Source organism: Cydia fagiglandana, chromosome Z (assembly GCF_963556715.1).
Source record: "Cydia fagiglandana chromosome Z, ilCydFagi1.1, whole genome shotgun sequence".
NCBI lineage: Eukaryota > Metazoa > Arthropoda > Insecta > Lepidoptera > Tortricidae > Cydia > Cydia fagiglandana.
The window spans coordinates 19,059,267-19,076,264 of record NC_085959.1 but is presented as its reverse complement, the minus strand read 5'-3'; the positions used below and the strand labels follow the sequence as shown (position 1 = coordinate 19,076,264).

The 16,998-nt window shown below is 35.5% G+C and overlaps 2 protein-coding genes across 3 annotated transcripts; both read left to right on the top strand.

The window, feature by feature from the left end:
- Window positions 1-153: 153 nt before the first annotated feature.
- Window positions 154-7,547, top strand: LOC134679249 (cdc42 homolog). The gene is made up of 5 exons (XM_063538138.1): window positions 154-305; window positions 1,331-1,583; window positions 2,312-2,421; window positions 2,506-2,703; window positions 2,836-7,547. The coding sequence occupies exons 2-5, from the start codon at window positions 1,406-1,408 to the stop codon at window positions 2,923-2,925; spliced, it is 576 nt and encodes a 191-aa protein (XP_063394208.1). The 5' UTR covers window positions 154-305; window positions 1,331-1,405; the 3' UTR covers window positions 2,926-7,547.
- A 2,886-nt stretch (window positions 7,548-10,433) lies between these two features.
- Window positions 10,434-12,192, top strand: LOC134678718 (uncharacterized). 2 transcript variants are annotated; one of them, XM_063537378.1, is made up of 3 exons: window positions 10,434-11,181; window positions 11,264-11,391; window positions 11,867-12,192. In XM_063537378.1, the coding sequence occupies exons 1-3, from the start codon at window positions 10,693-10,695 to the stop codon at window positions 12,165-12,167; spliced, it is 918 nt and encodes a 305-aa protein (XP_063393448.1). In that variant the 5' UTR covers window positions 10,434-10,692; the 3' UTR covers window positions 12,168-12,192. The 2 variants fall into 2 exon arrangements, with proteins under 2 accessions (XP_063393448.1, XP_063393449.1); XM_063537379.1 differs by lacking the exon at window positions 11,867-12,192 and having other exon boundaries at window positions 11,264-11,571.
- The last annotated feature ends 4,806 nt before the right edge of the window (window positions 12,193-16,998 follow it).

Sequence of the window (16,998 nt, the reverse complement as noted above, 5' to 3'; positions counted from 1 at the left end):
TCCTCACGAGTTTTTCTTTATTTCTATTAGTAATATTGTTAAAAAATATCTAACTATTTTTTTCTATAGATTCTCAAGAAGTTTGTGCACCGACCACAGACACGATAATAGACATAGCATAAAGTATAGGTACAAGGTACAACACACGGTACAGACAGGGTACAGCACTATTTCCGATTGATAAATTAAATCAATGGCGTCACCGTGAACGTTATAACCCGTAACGCGCTTTTTTGCAGTTAACTTCTATATTTACTGCGATTTTAAGTTAATATTTGGTGTATATATTGTTTCTACGCTGCAAGGTAAGTGAATATATCTTCTATTTCAACATCTTATCAACTGCCTGGCAGTGATGCTTGATGTTCGCTCTGACTCGACTTCTCATTTCACACAAAATGGACGTCAAATTGCATTTTATCGTGATTATGTAAAAATGGTCCTTAAGCTACGTTATTTACAATTAACTTGCGATATATTTTACTGTACTACTAGATATGTAAGAGGTTTCTTAATCATATAACGTTTTCCATCACCAAAAATACCATCGACAGAGTAGGAAATGTGATGAGACATGACATGGTTGAATATATTAATTATTTTTGCTTTTAGGCTTGGTTTTAAATGTTTATATTCTTATTATATTGATGAACTTAATTATTTTTCTCCTGGAACAAGCTAACCTGGCACTAGCTGTTTATTTACATGTATGACATAAATAGGTGTCATTGTCCTCTTTCACCCTGCCAGAGAAATGTTTTCTATACGTAGTTAGTTGTACGATTTACAATAGAAAATATTCTCCATAAACCTATTCTGAAGTCATATTATGCAGCTTCGCTTGTCCATATAAGATCCTAAATGAATATAAATATAAAAAAAAAGAAAAAAAAAATAATGAAACAAATGTGTATTGTGCACCAAGTGAGCAAGTCATTGTTATCAGTGGGGTGTTATTATTAATGGTAGTTGTTTAGTGGCTGTTTACATATAATTAATTTCTGTACTATTATCTCCACTATATTGGCTCAAGCGAATGTGTTGCTTTGCTTTGTAAATAAAAATAACCCTCTCCCAAAATTCTCTACTCTTTGCCTGGTATAAGTTAAAAATTTGATTTATTTTACTATTTGCTCCATGCTAGTTGTAATGTACAGGTACATAGGTACTTGTTTTCATCTGTATGTTTGTATTTACACTGTGTTTGAAGTAAAAGAAGAAAAGTAGACAAATAGTTGAGAATGGATACTTTTCACTAAACTTCACTGAAGTATATTCATCTATAAGCAAGTATGTACAATAACTAATCTATGAAATGTTTCAATTCCAGATAATATTGCTGCCGAGGTTGATATGATCAAGAAATTATTGTACAAACTAATACATTAGCGAGTGTTTCACCAAAATGCAGACTATCAAGTGTGTGGTTGTTGGAGACGGTGCTGTGGGCAAGACATGCCTACTCATCAGCTACACTACCAACAAGTTTCCCTCGGAGTATGTGCCCACTGTTTTTGATAACTATGCCGTAACTGTCATGATTGGTGGGGAGCCTTACACTCTAGGGCTCTTTGATACTGCAGGTTAGTATATTGTAGGCATACATTAATAACAGTTTTTACACATCAAGAGTATGTATGTAGACCAAGTCACTAAAGTTGACTTTAATTAACCTTTCATAGGCTAATTTAAATAAACTTACTTGGTATTGATATGGTACAAGGCATATGATAAAGTTTATTAAGGAAAAGAAGCAAGGAATTGTTAAAGCTTATTAACACCATGTAGCAGATGCACTTTTATAGTCCTTTTTATACCGGCTTAGGTAAATCAACCTAGAGGTACTAAAACTATTTGACTCAGTATTTGAACGGTTTTCATCTTTGTAAAGAAGCTGACAATAGACAGATTTGTTTGGATGCTGTATAATTTTCTGTTCTGTGTAGTATAACTAGCTTCCCTGCTTTTTACGTGTAATATTGACATGTAAATGTAAAAATAAATTTACTGCAAATATGTGTTGTAGGCTTATCAATCATAGATAGGAAAACTACTTAGTTGTTGGATAGCCATTTTGCACTAATCCCCTTTATACTAACAATAAGTATAAAAACACAGGCATATAGTTATACTATTAGCAGCAAAAGAAATATTTACATCATAGTAAGATAAACTTAAACACTTTGCTAATTATGGCCCTGACCGACTATGATTTCTGATGCCAAAAAAAATTGTAGGCTCTAAACAAATTTGTTAGACATAAATAGACCAATATATGTATTAATGAATGATTTACTATGTTAAATTACAGGACAGGAAGATTATGACAGGCTACGACCACTGAGTTATCCTCAGACAGATGTTTTCCTGGTATGCTTCAGTGTGGTGAGCCCGAGTTCATTTGAAAATGTTAAGGAAAAGGTTTGTTCTATTTTATATACTACTATATTTTAATTTTTAGTACTATATTTGCATATATGATTAACATTATGCTTCTATTTTCAGTGGGTACCAGAAATAACACACCATCAGCAAAAAACACCTTTCCTATTGGTTGGGACACAGATTGATCTTAGGGATGACCCTGTTACTATGGAAAAACTTGCTAAGATAAAACAAAAGCCTGTCTCATTAGAACAAGGAGAAAAATTGGCAAAGGAACTGAAAGCTGTTAAATATGTAGAATGCTCTGCACTTACACAGGTTAGCAACTAGCCATCATTGATTATTTATGATTTTCCTTTAACATATATTAGGAGAGAATAGTAAATACATAATTTTTAGTTAGGTGCCAATTTTACAGGGTTTAGCTAAAAACATATAATGATGTTACAGAAAGGGCTGAAGAATGTGTTTGATGAGGCTATACTGGCGGCACTGGAGCCTCCAGAACCAGTGAAGAGAAAGAAGTGTGTGCTACTGTAATAAGCGGCGACTGCGGGGCTGCGGTGCTGCGGCGCCGCGGCGCGAGCGGCGCCCGTCGCGACCTCATGCACGTATAAAACTAACACTGTAATATTCAACTTATTTTTATAAACTTATAATTATTGAATATATGCCATAAACTAAAAATAATGAATATTACAATACAACTTGGGTTTTATGCTAAGACGTATGTTATTCAGGCCTTTACAGTTTTCCATTTATTATTATTTTTAACATTTGTAAAGACTTTGTACCCAGTATGTCTTGTATACAAATTAAAATTATTTATAAATATTACAAAGTCTGAAATAGGTATTACTTGTTACTAATGCTAATTAATATTGGAAGAGACTTTGTAATGAAGTCTCATAATAGAAAATGTAATTGCCTTTGCAGTGTTTGCTAAAATTAAAAGCAACTTCATGCACAATTTTGCTATGCACAGTATAATACTATGCATTTCTTATGTTTTAATAATGACTTTATTAAATGTAAACTAATAAGTTATAAAAAAAAATCATTTACGCCTGTCTTTTGTGACAGCCGTCTATATTTGTGTGTTATTTATCTTATTAAAATGTGTTCTTAGTTTGTCCTTTAAAATAAAGCTTTCTTTCCATTATTAATAAAATTATTCCAGTCAAATGTATTATGTGCCAGACTAAATAACTAATCCAGTTATACACTCCTGGAGATTACTTATACCCTAATGGTATTTTTCCTGAATTACAAACAATAAAATATGCTTTATAAAATAATAGTTTATATTATCATAATAGGTCATGAAATGTTTACACTGAAGCTTGGGCTCATATAACTTGAATAGGTATAAAAAATGCATTCTCTTTGGTCATAATATATCATTGTTCTAATGGTCAATGAAAATGATTACATACTATATACCGGATAAATTCCTGTGGATTATTATATAAATAATAATACCGGAATGGTATGGTATAAAATGTATCAATTATACATTTATGATTAGTAGTATTGGTTACTAATAACAATGCAATGCGAATTTGACTGAATTAAATGTATTCATTCCAAGTATTTTTTTTTTACATTTTAATATCACTTTCTGTCTGAATATAATGGGGAAGAACTGGACGTAAACACGGTAATATTCAGTACGAGGTACGAAGTTTATCTTAAATTTACCAATTTATTTCTTACTGTGTTTTTATATTATAACCAGAGCTCGGATAGGGTGAGCTATTTGCCTTATACAGGGCGTCCCACGGCTATGCCACATGGAGGGAAAGTACCCTAAATATTGCAGATGGAACATTTTACTGAAAGAAGACATTATTTTAATTTAAAAACCAATTTAAACTGCATACATAGATTTTTAAATAATTACATGGTTGAACCGGGAATCGAACCCGCCGCACGAGAAAAATAATCATCCTGTAGCTTTATCATACCGATCGAAAGGCTTGATCATAAGGATTATTTTTTGCTAAAGAACATAGTGTCAGAAACAAAAGGAAGACCATGAATTTTAACATTTGATGTGAAATTTAGCGAAATAATCAAAAGAGTGCGGCTTTGTATTCAACAGAATGAGACTACATTTTGAGCATTTGATCAATTAAATTGATTAATTTTGAATTAAAAATGTTAAAATTCATGGGCTTCCTTTTATTTCCGACACTATGTTATTTAGCAAAAAATAATCCTTATGATCAAGCCTTTCGATCGGTATGATAAAGCTACAGGATGATTTTTTTTCTCGTGCGGCGGGTTCGATTCCCGGTTCAACCATGTAATTATTTAAAAATCTATGAATGCAGTTTAAATTGTTTTTTAAATTAAAATAATGTCTTCTTTCAGTAAAATGTTCCATCTACAATATTTAGGGTACTTTCCCTCCATGTGGCATAGCCGTGGGACGCCCTGTATATGACATAAGACATGTCAAATTATAAGGCAAATAGCTCACCCTATCCGAGCTCTGATTATAACAATTTAAGTTTATGGACTGGATAGATAAAGACATCCGTAATTGGTTTGAGTTGTGACTACAAAACCAGTTAGAACTAATGTAAGGCAATATAAAAATGGCTTCAACTATCCCATGGATCCTCATGGAATGGAGTCCATAAAAGTTTCAATTCAATTCCATGCAACTTCTGGGGGAGGGGGGTATCCTTCTTTAACGTTGATTTTAGCGTTACATTGTTACTTTAACCAGATAAAATTACCTACGTAGTCTATTTAGTTTTTATTACTAATCTATAAATTACATAGACTCGAAGTATCGTTCGATTGATGAAGTTAGTTTAATCGTTTTCATTCGATTGAGCTAATTTTTATACACACATTGCATTTTACATGAAAGTGTTGAGCAGGCCGGGTAATGATGCCTTTAAGGTCTTTGGAAGTCTGCCTCAAACAAGCAATCTAGCTGAGGCGCGCTATGCCTGTCTGTATTCCCCTTATGAACCTAAAAAAAATCACTTGTCAAAATAATGGAATCATTATTAGAATCTTATTTATACTCCAATCTTAGTGCCAGTTGAAAATCAGCAATGATAACTGACTCTATGTCGAAAATAAACATCAAACGTTGAAAATAACTTCAAATTAAAGTAGTAAAGCAATAATAACAAAGATTTTACACCGTTACAAACAGTAGCTTTGCTAGCATCGCGATAGTACGTAAGTGATCGAATGTTTTGTACCTTATCTCGTCTGTAGATAGACGGTGATGACCGAAGCCATGTTAACCTAAGCCTAAGTCCGTGGTTGTGAGGTGGCTGGCGACGGTTGCGCAATCGACGTCCTGATACCCAGGGCTCTCGTTCGCTCCTGCACTGAGGTGCCCACGTCAAACTGTGGGTTAGCCCAGACAAACTGTGCATTAGCACCAACAATTAGCAATCAAACTGTTGTTTATGTTATGTTAAGTGTCTTCACCAACAAATTAGCAATCAATCTATAGTAGTTATATTATCAAGTATGTACATATAAGATTGCTCAAACTCTGCTAACTCTGCACCGACTTTGAAGTGTGGTGAGGAAGTGCTACTAAAAATGCTATAATTTCATAACAATTTGATGTGTATGGTGGTACTTCAACACTGTCACTTGCCAAGTCGGTGCAGAGGTAGATTAGACTGACACTAGACAACTTTGACAATAAGTTTGATGTAGTGTGTACACAGTGGAAAGTTGTTTGTTTTAGTCATCGAATCTATAATAATTAACATTGCCTACTGTGCAAAGTAATTTTACAACATACAGCTGTATATTTATTTTAAATCTTGATAATAGTGGCAATTATTACAAATAAGATACATAAAAGAGACTCACTGTTTTGTAAGTTAGGAAAAATGGCGCTTGGTAGGCAATGTTGAACAATTATAAAAATCTGCACGGAAATATACAAACAATATACGATTTGATGTATCAGTCTTGGGACACGATTACATTCGGATGTCGTTATTTTTATAAACAAGACAATAATTACTAACGGGTCATCCCCAGTTGAATGTATAGCTATCTTATTGATTTCCATATTTGTATTGGATTCGTACAATACACATATCATCATCAGTAGTTCATCATCAGTTAGCGTATTCAAATGTGTATACTTGTTAATAACAAGTACCAATCTTAAGGGAGGTATGACTAAAATTGTTTATAAGAGTCGATATAGAAGCGTTTTGATTGAATGACTCGAGTTCACAATTTCAATACCGCCCGTGTTACACACAATGTTACGCATCACACTTGCGAAGAAAAAAGTTTTATGCAGATAAAATCGTCGGATGACAAGCAAAAGTCACTAAGTACTATCAAAAAAATAAAGTAACAATGCACTTTATTACACTTGTAACACGGTTTATTGTCCAATAATTTCAATGGTGTGACTTTTGCTTATCACTCGACGAAATGTTAATAGGTACGTACGGTAAAACTCACTTATTTTAAATAAATATTTGACTTTTGACCTTCTTGGTTCGTAAGACATACATAGTAAGTAACATTACAGTTATTTGATAACTGTAATGTTATCTGTAAACGGTAAAGAGGGTAACAATAATAAACAATTTTAGGGCAAATGGCTTATAAGTAATGGTCTAAACCTACGTGTTATACTGATATACCCACCACGATGTATAAGCAAGTGTGATTAAAACACGTTACCTATGTGTAACACAATGCCTAGTTTAAATTAAACTAGTGAATAGTGGCGAATCGGTGTATTATGGCGTCGACTGTGCATTAGCAATAAATCGCGTTTTTATAACTTTTGTATAACTTAAGTTTAGATCTAAACGCAAACCGTTAAACACATGACTGAGATGGTGCAATATAAAAGTAGTTTTTTGTAATAATTTCCGACCAACGGGGCTGTAATCTTACAGGGTATCTACCCTAGGCATCTAAACATCGTACCACTCTCCGAGGTCTCGTGTCGAGTTCTGTATGATTTCCTTGATTATCATTATTACATACAATACCAAGACAAGTTTACTGAAGTATTATTTTTGCATTCATCTTACGTGGGTTTTTTGACATATATCACTTTATTATATTGGATATATTATATTTTCTTGTGTCCGCAAAGTAGTGTTAGGTGTATATTGAATTAAATATATAAGTTAAAAACATCACGTGTTTTATTTTGCATTACCTAATCCCCAAGGGCAGCTTGAAAATAGCTGCATAGGGTAAAAAATGTCCCGGAAAATGAGGATACTATAAATAGACAAAGATGATCGATTTAAATGCATTTTAATACTTATTAGGGTTTGAACGCACTATGCGCAAGAAAATAAGCCTAAACCATGAAACTGGAAGCTTGGGTAGATGTAGGTACGAAAACCTATTACGCTTTATGCCAAAAAATCTATACTAATAATTACATCATTTTGGAAAACAACGGATACTCTTCAAACTGCTGGAATTCTATCAAACATACATACCTTGCTTTCTTTCAGGCAAAATCGGTCCATCCGTTTGAGAGCTACTTATATGATACACAATACTATATACAGTGAAACCTGGATAAGTGGGATCTCAAGGGACGAGCAAATTTGTCTCACTTTTTTCCACTTACACAGGCTCCCAGTTAGCCAGGTACAAATAAATTTCTGTCTCATTTACAGAGGGTCCCATTAATACAGGTGAGAATAGAGGATATATCTCAGTTATAGAGGTATTTTGTAATTATCTTTAAATGTTTAGGTAAAATAATCCTTGTCCCTAAATATTTTTAAGTCTATTTAAATATTTCTTTGAATTTATTTTGAATGATTTTCCAAAGGATAGATTTTCAATTAAATTTGATAGGTACGGACGGAAGACGCAATGAGTACGAGTATTAGCTAATTAATTAAATGAAAATTTGTTTATTCTTGTTACTTATCATGATTTCAGCTTTCGTTTCGATAGTTTTAACTACATAAAGTAACTAAATGAAACTTGAAGTCGTTAAGACACAATTAAGCAAATGCGAGATCTGTGGATAGACTAAGAGTTAGGCAGAAAAAAAAATAGATATCAATAAAGTCCAAATTAGAGAGGTCATAGATTGACGTTATCTCAGATACAGAGGTAATTCGTATAAAATTCTAAAAAAACAATTAGGAAAATGTAATTTTATAAATATAGTCTCAGTAAAAGAGGTAAATTACACTCTCTGTCTCAATTATAGAGGTAAATGTGACTATAAAATCACAACAACTAATCCCATCCCAGTTATAGAGGTTCTTTTTTTCTCACTAACAGAGGTAATTCAGTGCTATAAAGTGTCGGGACCGCACCATAAGTCCCAGCTATAGAGGTTTCTCACTTATCCAGGTCCCACTTAACCAGGTTTCACTGTACTTACTTTACTCTTTGCACAATACACACAGTGCACACACACATTGGCGACCTACATACACACACAGGTAGACATAATACTAGATTGGCGTTGGCGTCAGACATACAATAAAATCCCTCTTTTTGCATTGGGTATGGAAACGGGGGTTAAAGAAGTAGAAGGCGAAGCAAGTTGTCAAGTGGATGCCGTGCCGTAGAGTGTACACTCGCCTGCAATAATATAGATGGTCAAGCAAATCTTGTCAGTAGAAAAAGGCGCGAAATTCAAATTTTCTATGAGACGATATCCCTTCGTACCTACAAATTTCAAATTTGCCGCCTTTTCCTACTGACAAGATCTGCTTGACCAAATATAGGTTACTCTTGGTAGGCCGCAAAAATATGTGACACACGAAAAATATAAGCTCGTGTCAGTTATTCTTGCGGCCTTTTATGTGTAACATTATTATTATTGCTCGTTTTTCATAGACTTAATTATATGTTGAAGTTACAACAAAACTTTTTTATGTTATATACTCACCTTTTTCAGGAATAAATATACTGGCAGTAATAATTGATTATTTATTATGTCTGTGCCTTTCTACTGGAGGTTCATTAACTTCACTGTTAGTGCACATAGATTTCTGATTATGGAGTGTAGAAGTAAAGGAGAGCTATCTTTTATGATAAGACGGTTGTAAAAGTGTCCAGCTGTCAGTATAAAGAATAGTTCGAAATCTCTCCGGTGGCGCTAGTAGGTAGCACCGGGAACTAACATGAATTTAGACCTTATTGACTGAGTGAAGTGCGCTGTCAGTTTTTTGAAATTTTATTAAAAATTTTCATAAAGTGATTTATTTAATTTAGGATTTCCTTGTGCAGTAAAACTAGCCGCCCCTGTCTCAGTACGCATCATATAGACTGCCACCTCTGTTATCTAGCCACCTCGGGCCTGGGCTTACCAGGCCTTAAGCCCCACATTCACACTCCTACCTTGTAGGCCGCCTCGTAGTCCGCCTCGTTGGGTAGGATTGTGTATGGGGGTTGCGGACTACGAGCCGTCCTACAAACGGCTAAACGGTAGGACGACTCGTAGTCCGCAACCCCCATACACAATCCTACCCAACGACGTGGACTACGAGGCGGCCTACAAGGTAGGAGTGTGAATGTGGGGCTTTAGGGCAAATCCACCGCTATAGGATATATTTTCTATAGTAAAAATGGGAAAAGTTTGCATCGTAAACAGTTGCCAAAGTGGGCGTAAGAGGAAAAAACAGAAAAATGTTACGAAATCCGTATCTTTTTTCCAACCAACGGTAAGTATGTAATTTTCACTACACCTTATAAAACAAAGTCCCCCGCCGCGACTGTCTGTTCGTGGGTTTGAATGTATCTTTGCGATAAACAAACTACTGGACGGTTTCAGTTCGATTTTCATGTATCAATAGAGTGATTCTTGAGGAAGGTTTACGTATATAATTTGTTGACTATAGTTCGTTTTTTTTAGCATTAGAAAGAACTTGCAAGAAGGTAAGCGATTTTGACATGTCTTTTAATTGAAAAACGCTTTTTAAAATTCAAAAACTATTACTGATGAAAGCAGAAGAATATAAATGATCGTATTAGATTCATAATTGTTACATATTTGCCGTAACTTATTTTTAAAATGTGTTTTTCAATTAAAAGACACATCAATATTGTTTACCTAATTTCTAATGCTAAAAAAAACGAACTATAGTGCGAAGCCGGTCGCTAGTTATTTAATAAAATATTATATTGTGATTTTTATATTTTTCTTATAAAATTCACAATTTCACTTCAACAATTCTTCATTTTTCTATTAATTCTCAGACTCCGGCACGGTTAGAAAGTTGGAAAAAGTCGTTAGGAATTGCATTAAAAGCAAATGATTATATTTGCCATCTTCATTTTAAAGAAGAAAATATAAATATGTACGAAAAGTTAACTATTAAAGGAGAGCTCAAATATATTCCTACACAAAGAAAAACGCTTAAGGAAGAAGCTGTGCCCACGATTGAGCATCAGTTTATTCCCATTCCCGAACATGAACTCCAAGCCAATACTATTCACATAGAGGAATCTTTCGAACCATACCCCAATCAACCTAAGGACGAGCAGCAACAACAAATCAATGCCGAGCAACAGGAATTATCAGAAGATCAAAATGATTCTAATAATTTAATGGATTATGAAATGATACAACAGGACTTTGCGGAACCATTGTTTAGTCAATATCAGGATACTAATGTAACAATTAATCCAATAGAGAATTTTAAAAGTAAGTTTCGGGCATTTTCGTTGTTGCCGCCTTTTTGGCTACATGCAGAAAATCCTAATGGGCTGGAATTTATGCGAATGGATCCAAAAACTCAGAAGATTAAACATCATATACGTTTAAACGATGATCTAACTGTCACTGTAAGTGTTTATTAATGTAACAATAAAATTCGGTTGGCATGATTTGAATTTGTAACGAAACATAATTGCTATTTAATTGCAGGTAATTTTTCCCAATAATGAACAATTGCCACTAAAGGAGAAAATTAATTCATATGACAACACCTACGATTACTTAAAATCGGTTGAAAGATGGCCTTTGTGCGTTGGTACTCAGATTGACGACAATAAGTAAGTTTTGGTAGATTGTTAACCAAGGGATGAACGCAGTGAGAGTATAGTCCGAGGCTAAAATGATGCCATTCACCCGAGTTAAACACTCTACTTTTCATTTCGAATACGAGGAACCTAGCCCCAAAGCTTGTACTATGGGTGTAGGCGATAATACAACTGTTTGCAGTCGTCTTATGAATATATATACCATAATGTAACAGTTGTATTTAAAATAAAAGGATAACTCGTAAGCCTAATAAGTTTGATTTTATTTAACATTTTTGTCATTAAAAATATTGTATGTAACGGTACATTAAATAGGTCTTAATTCTTGAACCTATCCTATTAAAACTCGACTTTTATGTGTATTTTAAGAACCCTTATTATGTAGGTACCTGTAGATTAAAGCACTATTTATACATAAACAATGGTACAGGAGAATAATAAAAGATAAAAACGAATTTATCTAATATATAATTACATCAATTTTCAGATTTTGTAAAGGTGTGATTATTGGTGATGATACTTACGAAAGAAATCAACAGTACCCAAGATGTAAATCTTGTCGAATATTACGAAATCGTTTGCAGAACCGTAATTCCACTTCAACTCTATTACAAAAAATGGCAGAAGCTAAACGGCGCGCTTCAAATCTTGTACATAAATGCAAGCGTCTGAAGAGGACGGTAAGTCTTATGCCGGCTACATACGTAACGATAAATCGTTGCGATAAAACTGTGCAGTCCGACTGTGCAGATAAATCGAACCGTGTGTATGACAAATCGTTACGATAATCGACAATCGGACAATCGGACTGCACAGTTTTATCGCAACGATTTATCGTTACGTATGTAGCCGGCATTAAAGCCGTAACAGACTACCGCACCGCGCCACGACCTTAATGGTGCGGTTAAAATATCTCTTTCACGCTCCAAATTATAGCTACATCCTTAGCCCCCTCCAGACTATGCGCGTGAATCGCGGGCGAAGCCGCGAACGCGAGTGTGGAGTCGATTTCGCAGGTCTGCGTTCTGGACTCCACACTCGCGTTCGCGGCTTCGCCCGCGATTCACGCGCATAGTCTGGAGGGGGCTCTTAACGCACGTACGGCGACCACCTTACGACTATCGGTACGTGCGCCGCACCGCACTAAAGTCGCGGTATGGTGCGGTAGTCTGTTACGGCTTTTTATCAAAAACATATTAAATAAATAAATATTAGGGAACATCTAAAGGCCCCTGTACACAATGGGCCAGCGCCGGCCAGGCCAAGGGACGCTGCCATGCGGTAGAATGAGGTAGCAATATCACTTGCTCCCTCTGACGCATAAATGCGTCCCCCAGACTGGCCCACGCTGGCCCATTGTGTACTGGCCTTTACACAGGTCAACCTAGCCCCAAACTAAGCAAAAGTTGTACTATGGGTACTAGGCGACGCTATAATATACTGTATTTGTATAATTAAAGACGTAAAATAATACAAAAAGAAACTTGAGCAAGAAGTTTTCATACATATTTTTCGAAATCATTTCGAAGTCCCTTAAGGCGTATCCAGATTAGTAAATTTTTCGCCAATCTGATTCAATTGCCCGATCGAATCAGGATCGAAGTGCGGATGCAAATACCAATTTGGCTCGCCGAATTCAACCGCCGATAATGACCGATATTACCGATAAAATGAAGTGCAGATGCAAGAATACCAATTTGTGAGGCCAGTCTGGATACCATTTCTGGATTTTTTCAATGTAGAGGGCTCTAATATCACCATAAATCTAAAATTAGAGATTGACGCCAATTTCATTTCTGATAAAATCAACCGATTTGATCAGTCCCGTCTGGATACCACTTTACTTAGCTGTTGTTTTTTATTCGCACACCCGCTTATAGACCAACAAGAAATTGTAGAAATTAAAAAGTGGCAACATCGTAGTGTCGTCCCTTTCAAATCAATCTAAGAAAACGGGACGACACTACGATGTTGCCACATTTTAATTACTACAATATCTTGTCGGCTTATAACTTTATACATTGTACCTACTTGAGTAACGAATTTCATATCGACCGTTCATATAATTGCAGAATATCCAATTAAGAGAGAAAATTTCCTTGGCTAAGGCGCAGTGTGCAAAGAAATCGGATACCGTAGTACAAGCATCTATTTCAAAACTACCTGAAGAATTTCAAAATGCCGTGAGATCATGTTTTGAAGCCGCGAAAAAAAATAATACAAAAGGTCGTCGATATACGTTAGAATGGATTTATGAGTGCATGTTGATACGTATAAAAAGCAGGAATACGTATGAATTTATACGTAAAAGAAATATTTTACCCCTTCCTTCTGTACAAACTTTAAATAAGTATCTCAGCAAAATCAGCTGTTCTGCATATGGATTCCAATCCTCTACTTTCTTTAGTTTAAAAGAAAGATGTGAGGCGATGAAGAAGGAGGAGAAACGAGGAGTTATTTTAGTGGATGAAATGAAATTAAGTGAAGGCGTTTATTTTGATTCTCAAACCATGAAATTTAATGGTTTTGTTGACCTGGGGCAACACACTCCAGATAATTTAAAAAATACAACAGCGGACCATGCTTTGGTGTTCAAGTTTGTGCCTTTTCGAGGTAGATGGGTTCAAGCCTTAGGTTGCTTTTTATCGAAAAATTCATGCAAAAGCGAACCGCTACATAAACTAGTTTTAGAGTGTATTGTTTTAATGGAAAACAGCGGAATTTGTGTTGATGCTGTCGTGATGGACGGTGCACCTTGGAACCGAGGAGTATGGAAAATATTCGGTGTAAATGAAGACACTGTTAGCTGTGAACACCCTTGTGACTGCTCACGACGGTTATGGATGATTTCAGATTTTAATCATTTAGTGAAATGTTTTCGAACATCTACTTTGGATGATAAGCTACAAGAGTTCAAGGTTAATTAAGAGTAATGCATGAGTAATGATAATTTTAAAAATATACAAGGTGTAATTATTATATCTGACCAAACTCTGAGGGGTGAATATGTAGGTCATACTGAACAACTTTTACTATAGCCAACCCTGAAATCACGAAAAAGAAATCGCCTGTTTAATAGAAAACATTGACTGTACTGATTCACCGCAATATGTATGAGACAGCAGATTTTTTTTCACGATTTCGGGGCTGGTCCCATAGTATAAGTTGTTAAGTATGACCTATATTCACCCCTCAGAGTTTGGTCAGAGATAACAATTTCGCCTTGTATAAAATGATAATACGAAGTCAAACTAATGTAATATTCTTTTTTCAGACCCCTTACGGAACTGTGAAAAAAAGACATTGGGAAGCGGTATTAGAGGAAGAGAATTATCGTCAGCCTAACTTAAAAATCGCTTACAAGTTAACACCAGCGCATTTGAAACCGAAAGGTTTTCAAGTAGGTAATGAATGTTCCTCTTGCAACTGAAGTATGTACCTATAAATATAATCAATAATTTTCATTGATTGTCCGGATTTATTTCGTAGGACTTTCGGCTCATCAAAACTAATATTATTAATCTTATAAAAACAGGTGTTTGGTCACGAAATTTCGGTCGCCATGGCTCACTATCAACCCTATTTTTAGAATTCCTTGCAGACTGGGAAAAGCTCGAAAAAAAAATACCTGTGTCAAGGAGCACGTTAACTGGATTAAAAGTAACTTTACGGGCAACACTTGAAATTTTGGATATGCTGAATGTTGCATGTGATTACAAGTATTTGATGACAGCAACCCTATCTCAAGATCCGTTGGAGGTAATTAATAATTACTAATTATGTAATCCAATGAATATGAATCTGCTTGTATGGAATCTGCATCATGTATGCTGCCTTACTTTTGGAGAAAGTCCAGAAAGCCTTTTTAAAAATAAAAAATAAATTATAATTCATTAATTCAAGCTAATTATACTCATATTTTTACATTATTTACATTTTGATTACACAACATTAATAACATTACATTTTTAAATATAATCTACTAAAATTAACAATAAAATTTAAAAATTTACAAATCACATTAAAGAATAATGATATACAATATATACACAAAAACACAACAATACATACAAAACTAACCTACACCTGTCCTTACATGCCTGTTGCAACAGTGCACAATATAAGGACAGTCAAGCCGATCTGCGATCATCGCCAGGACAGTGTTGGCGCTGGCCCGCACGCGCCGCACCAGCGCAGCTGCGCGCACGCGCATGATGGCGTGGAAACAGGCCGTGTGGGCCCCGCGAACATGCCCGAAGCGCTACAGTAGCGGGGCAGCCCCAACACCGCCCTGAATGCGTTATTGTACTGGACGCGGAGCGCGTTGTACGCTCTTTGCGTGTAGTCCGCCCACAGGCCACACGTGTACAGCGACGTGCAGTACGCTTTGAAAAGCGTTATCTTCACGTCACTACTACAACGAGCAAACCTGCGAGCCAACATGTTCGCCCTTACGCACAACGCCCTCCGCTCCCGCTCCATATCCACATCATCCTTGAGGTCCGCAGTAACAATATGCCCTAGGTACTTGAAACTCTGTACTCTGTCTAAGAGAGCTCCGTTAAGCATGACAGGTGGCACATATTTTTTTAGGATACAGTTCCTACCTAGTCCATATACTTAATGTACCCATCAATATATTTCTGCCTGGTGTTTTTGGGTTTAATTCTTTTGAAATGAGGCGTAACTTTGGGCTGTGGACGTTTTTTATCGCTTACCTTCTTTCTAATGCTAAAAAAACGAACATAGCCATATAAATATTAGTACTATTATAAATGCAAAAGTGTGTCTGTTACCTCTTCACGCTTAAACCGCTGAACCAATTTAGATAAAATTATGGAGATAGTTTGAGACCCGAGGTCCTATATTTTTTATTGAATAATAATTTTGACTTGTTTTCAGAGATTTTTCTCCGTCATGAGATATTCGTGTGGAGGAAACGATCACCCTGATCCCAAAATGTTTGCACAAGTTTACCGATTGGCGTCTTGTTTTTCCCTAATACGCCCTCCGAAAGGTTGTAACGTTTCCGGCAAAGATTTGCTGAAGAACTTACTAGGAGCAAAGGATATGGTAACTGGTTCAAACGAGGCTAAGCAAGCATGGCTGGAAAGCCTCGACCATATACTAGATAATGGTGAACCATTGATTGATGGTTATGAAGACCATGACTACAACGAGGCTGTCACCAGTGACGCGGTGCAGTCTTACATTGCTGGGTACATCGTCCGCAAATTGCGAAAAATCGTAAAATGCAATAATTGTTTGAAACTCATACAAATGAGTCCCAATGAGGGAAAAATGTTAATGAGAAACGACGTAATCGATAAAATGGATTTATACGGCGGGTTAATTTATGCTAGTGACGATCTATTCAATCTGACCAAAATGATAGAGAAATGTGTGTTAAGAGCAATAAGCAAAGCTTTAACCAATATGGAGACGATCAGTGAAATTACGCAAGAATTACAAAAAGAAACATTGATAAAAGTTGGATGTGCCGACCATTCCAAACAAGTATCAAAAAAAAATATCGATATGTACGTAGTTATGCGAGCCCACTTTCTGGCAAAATATGAAAATAAACGTTACGACGCAGCCAAAACCAAAACTAAAATG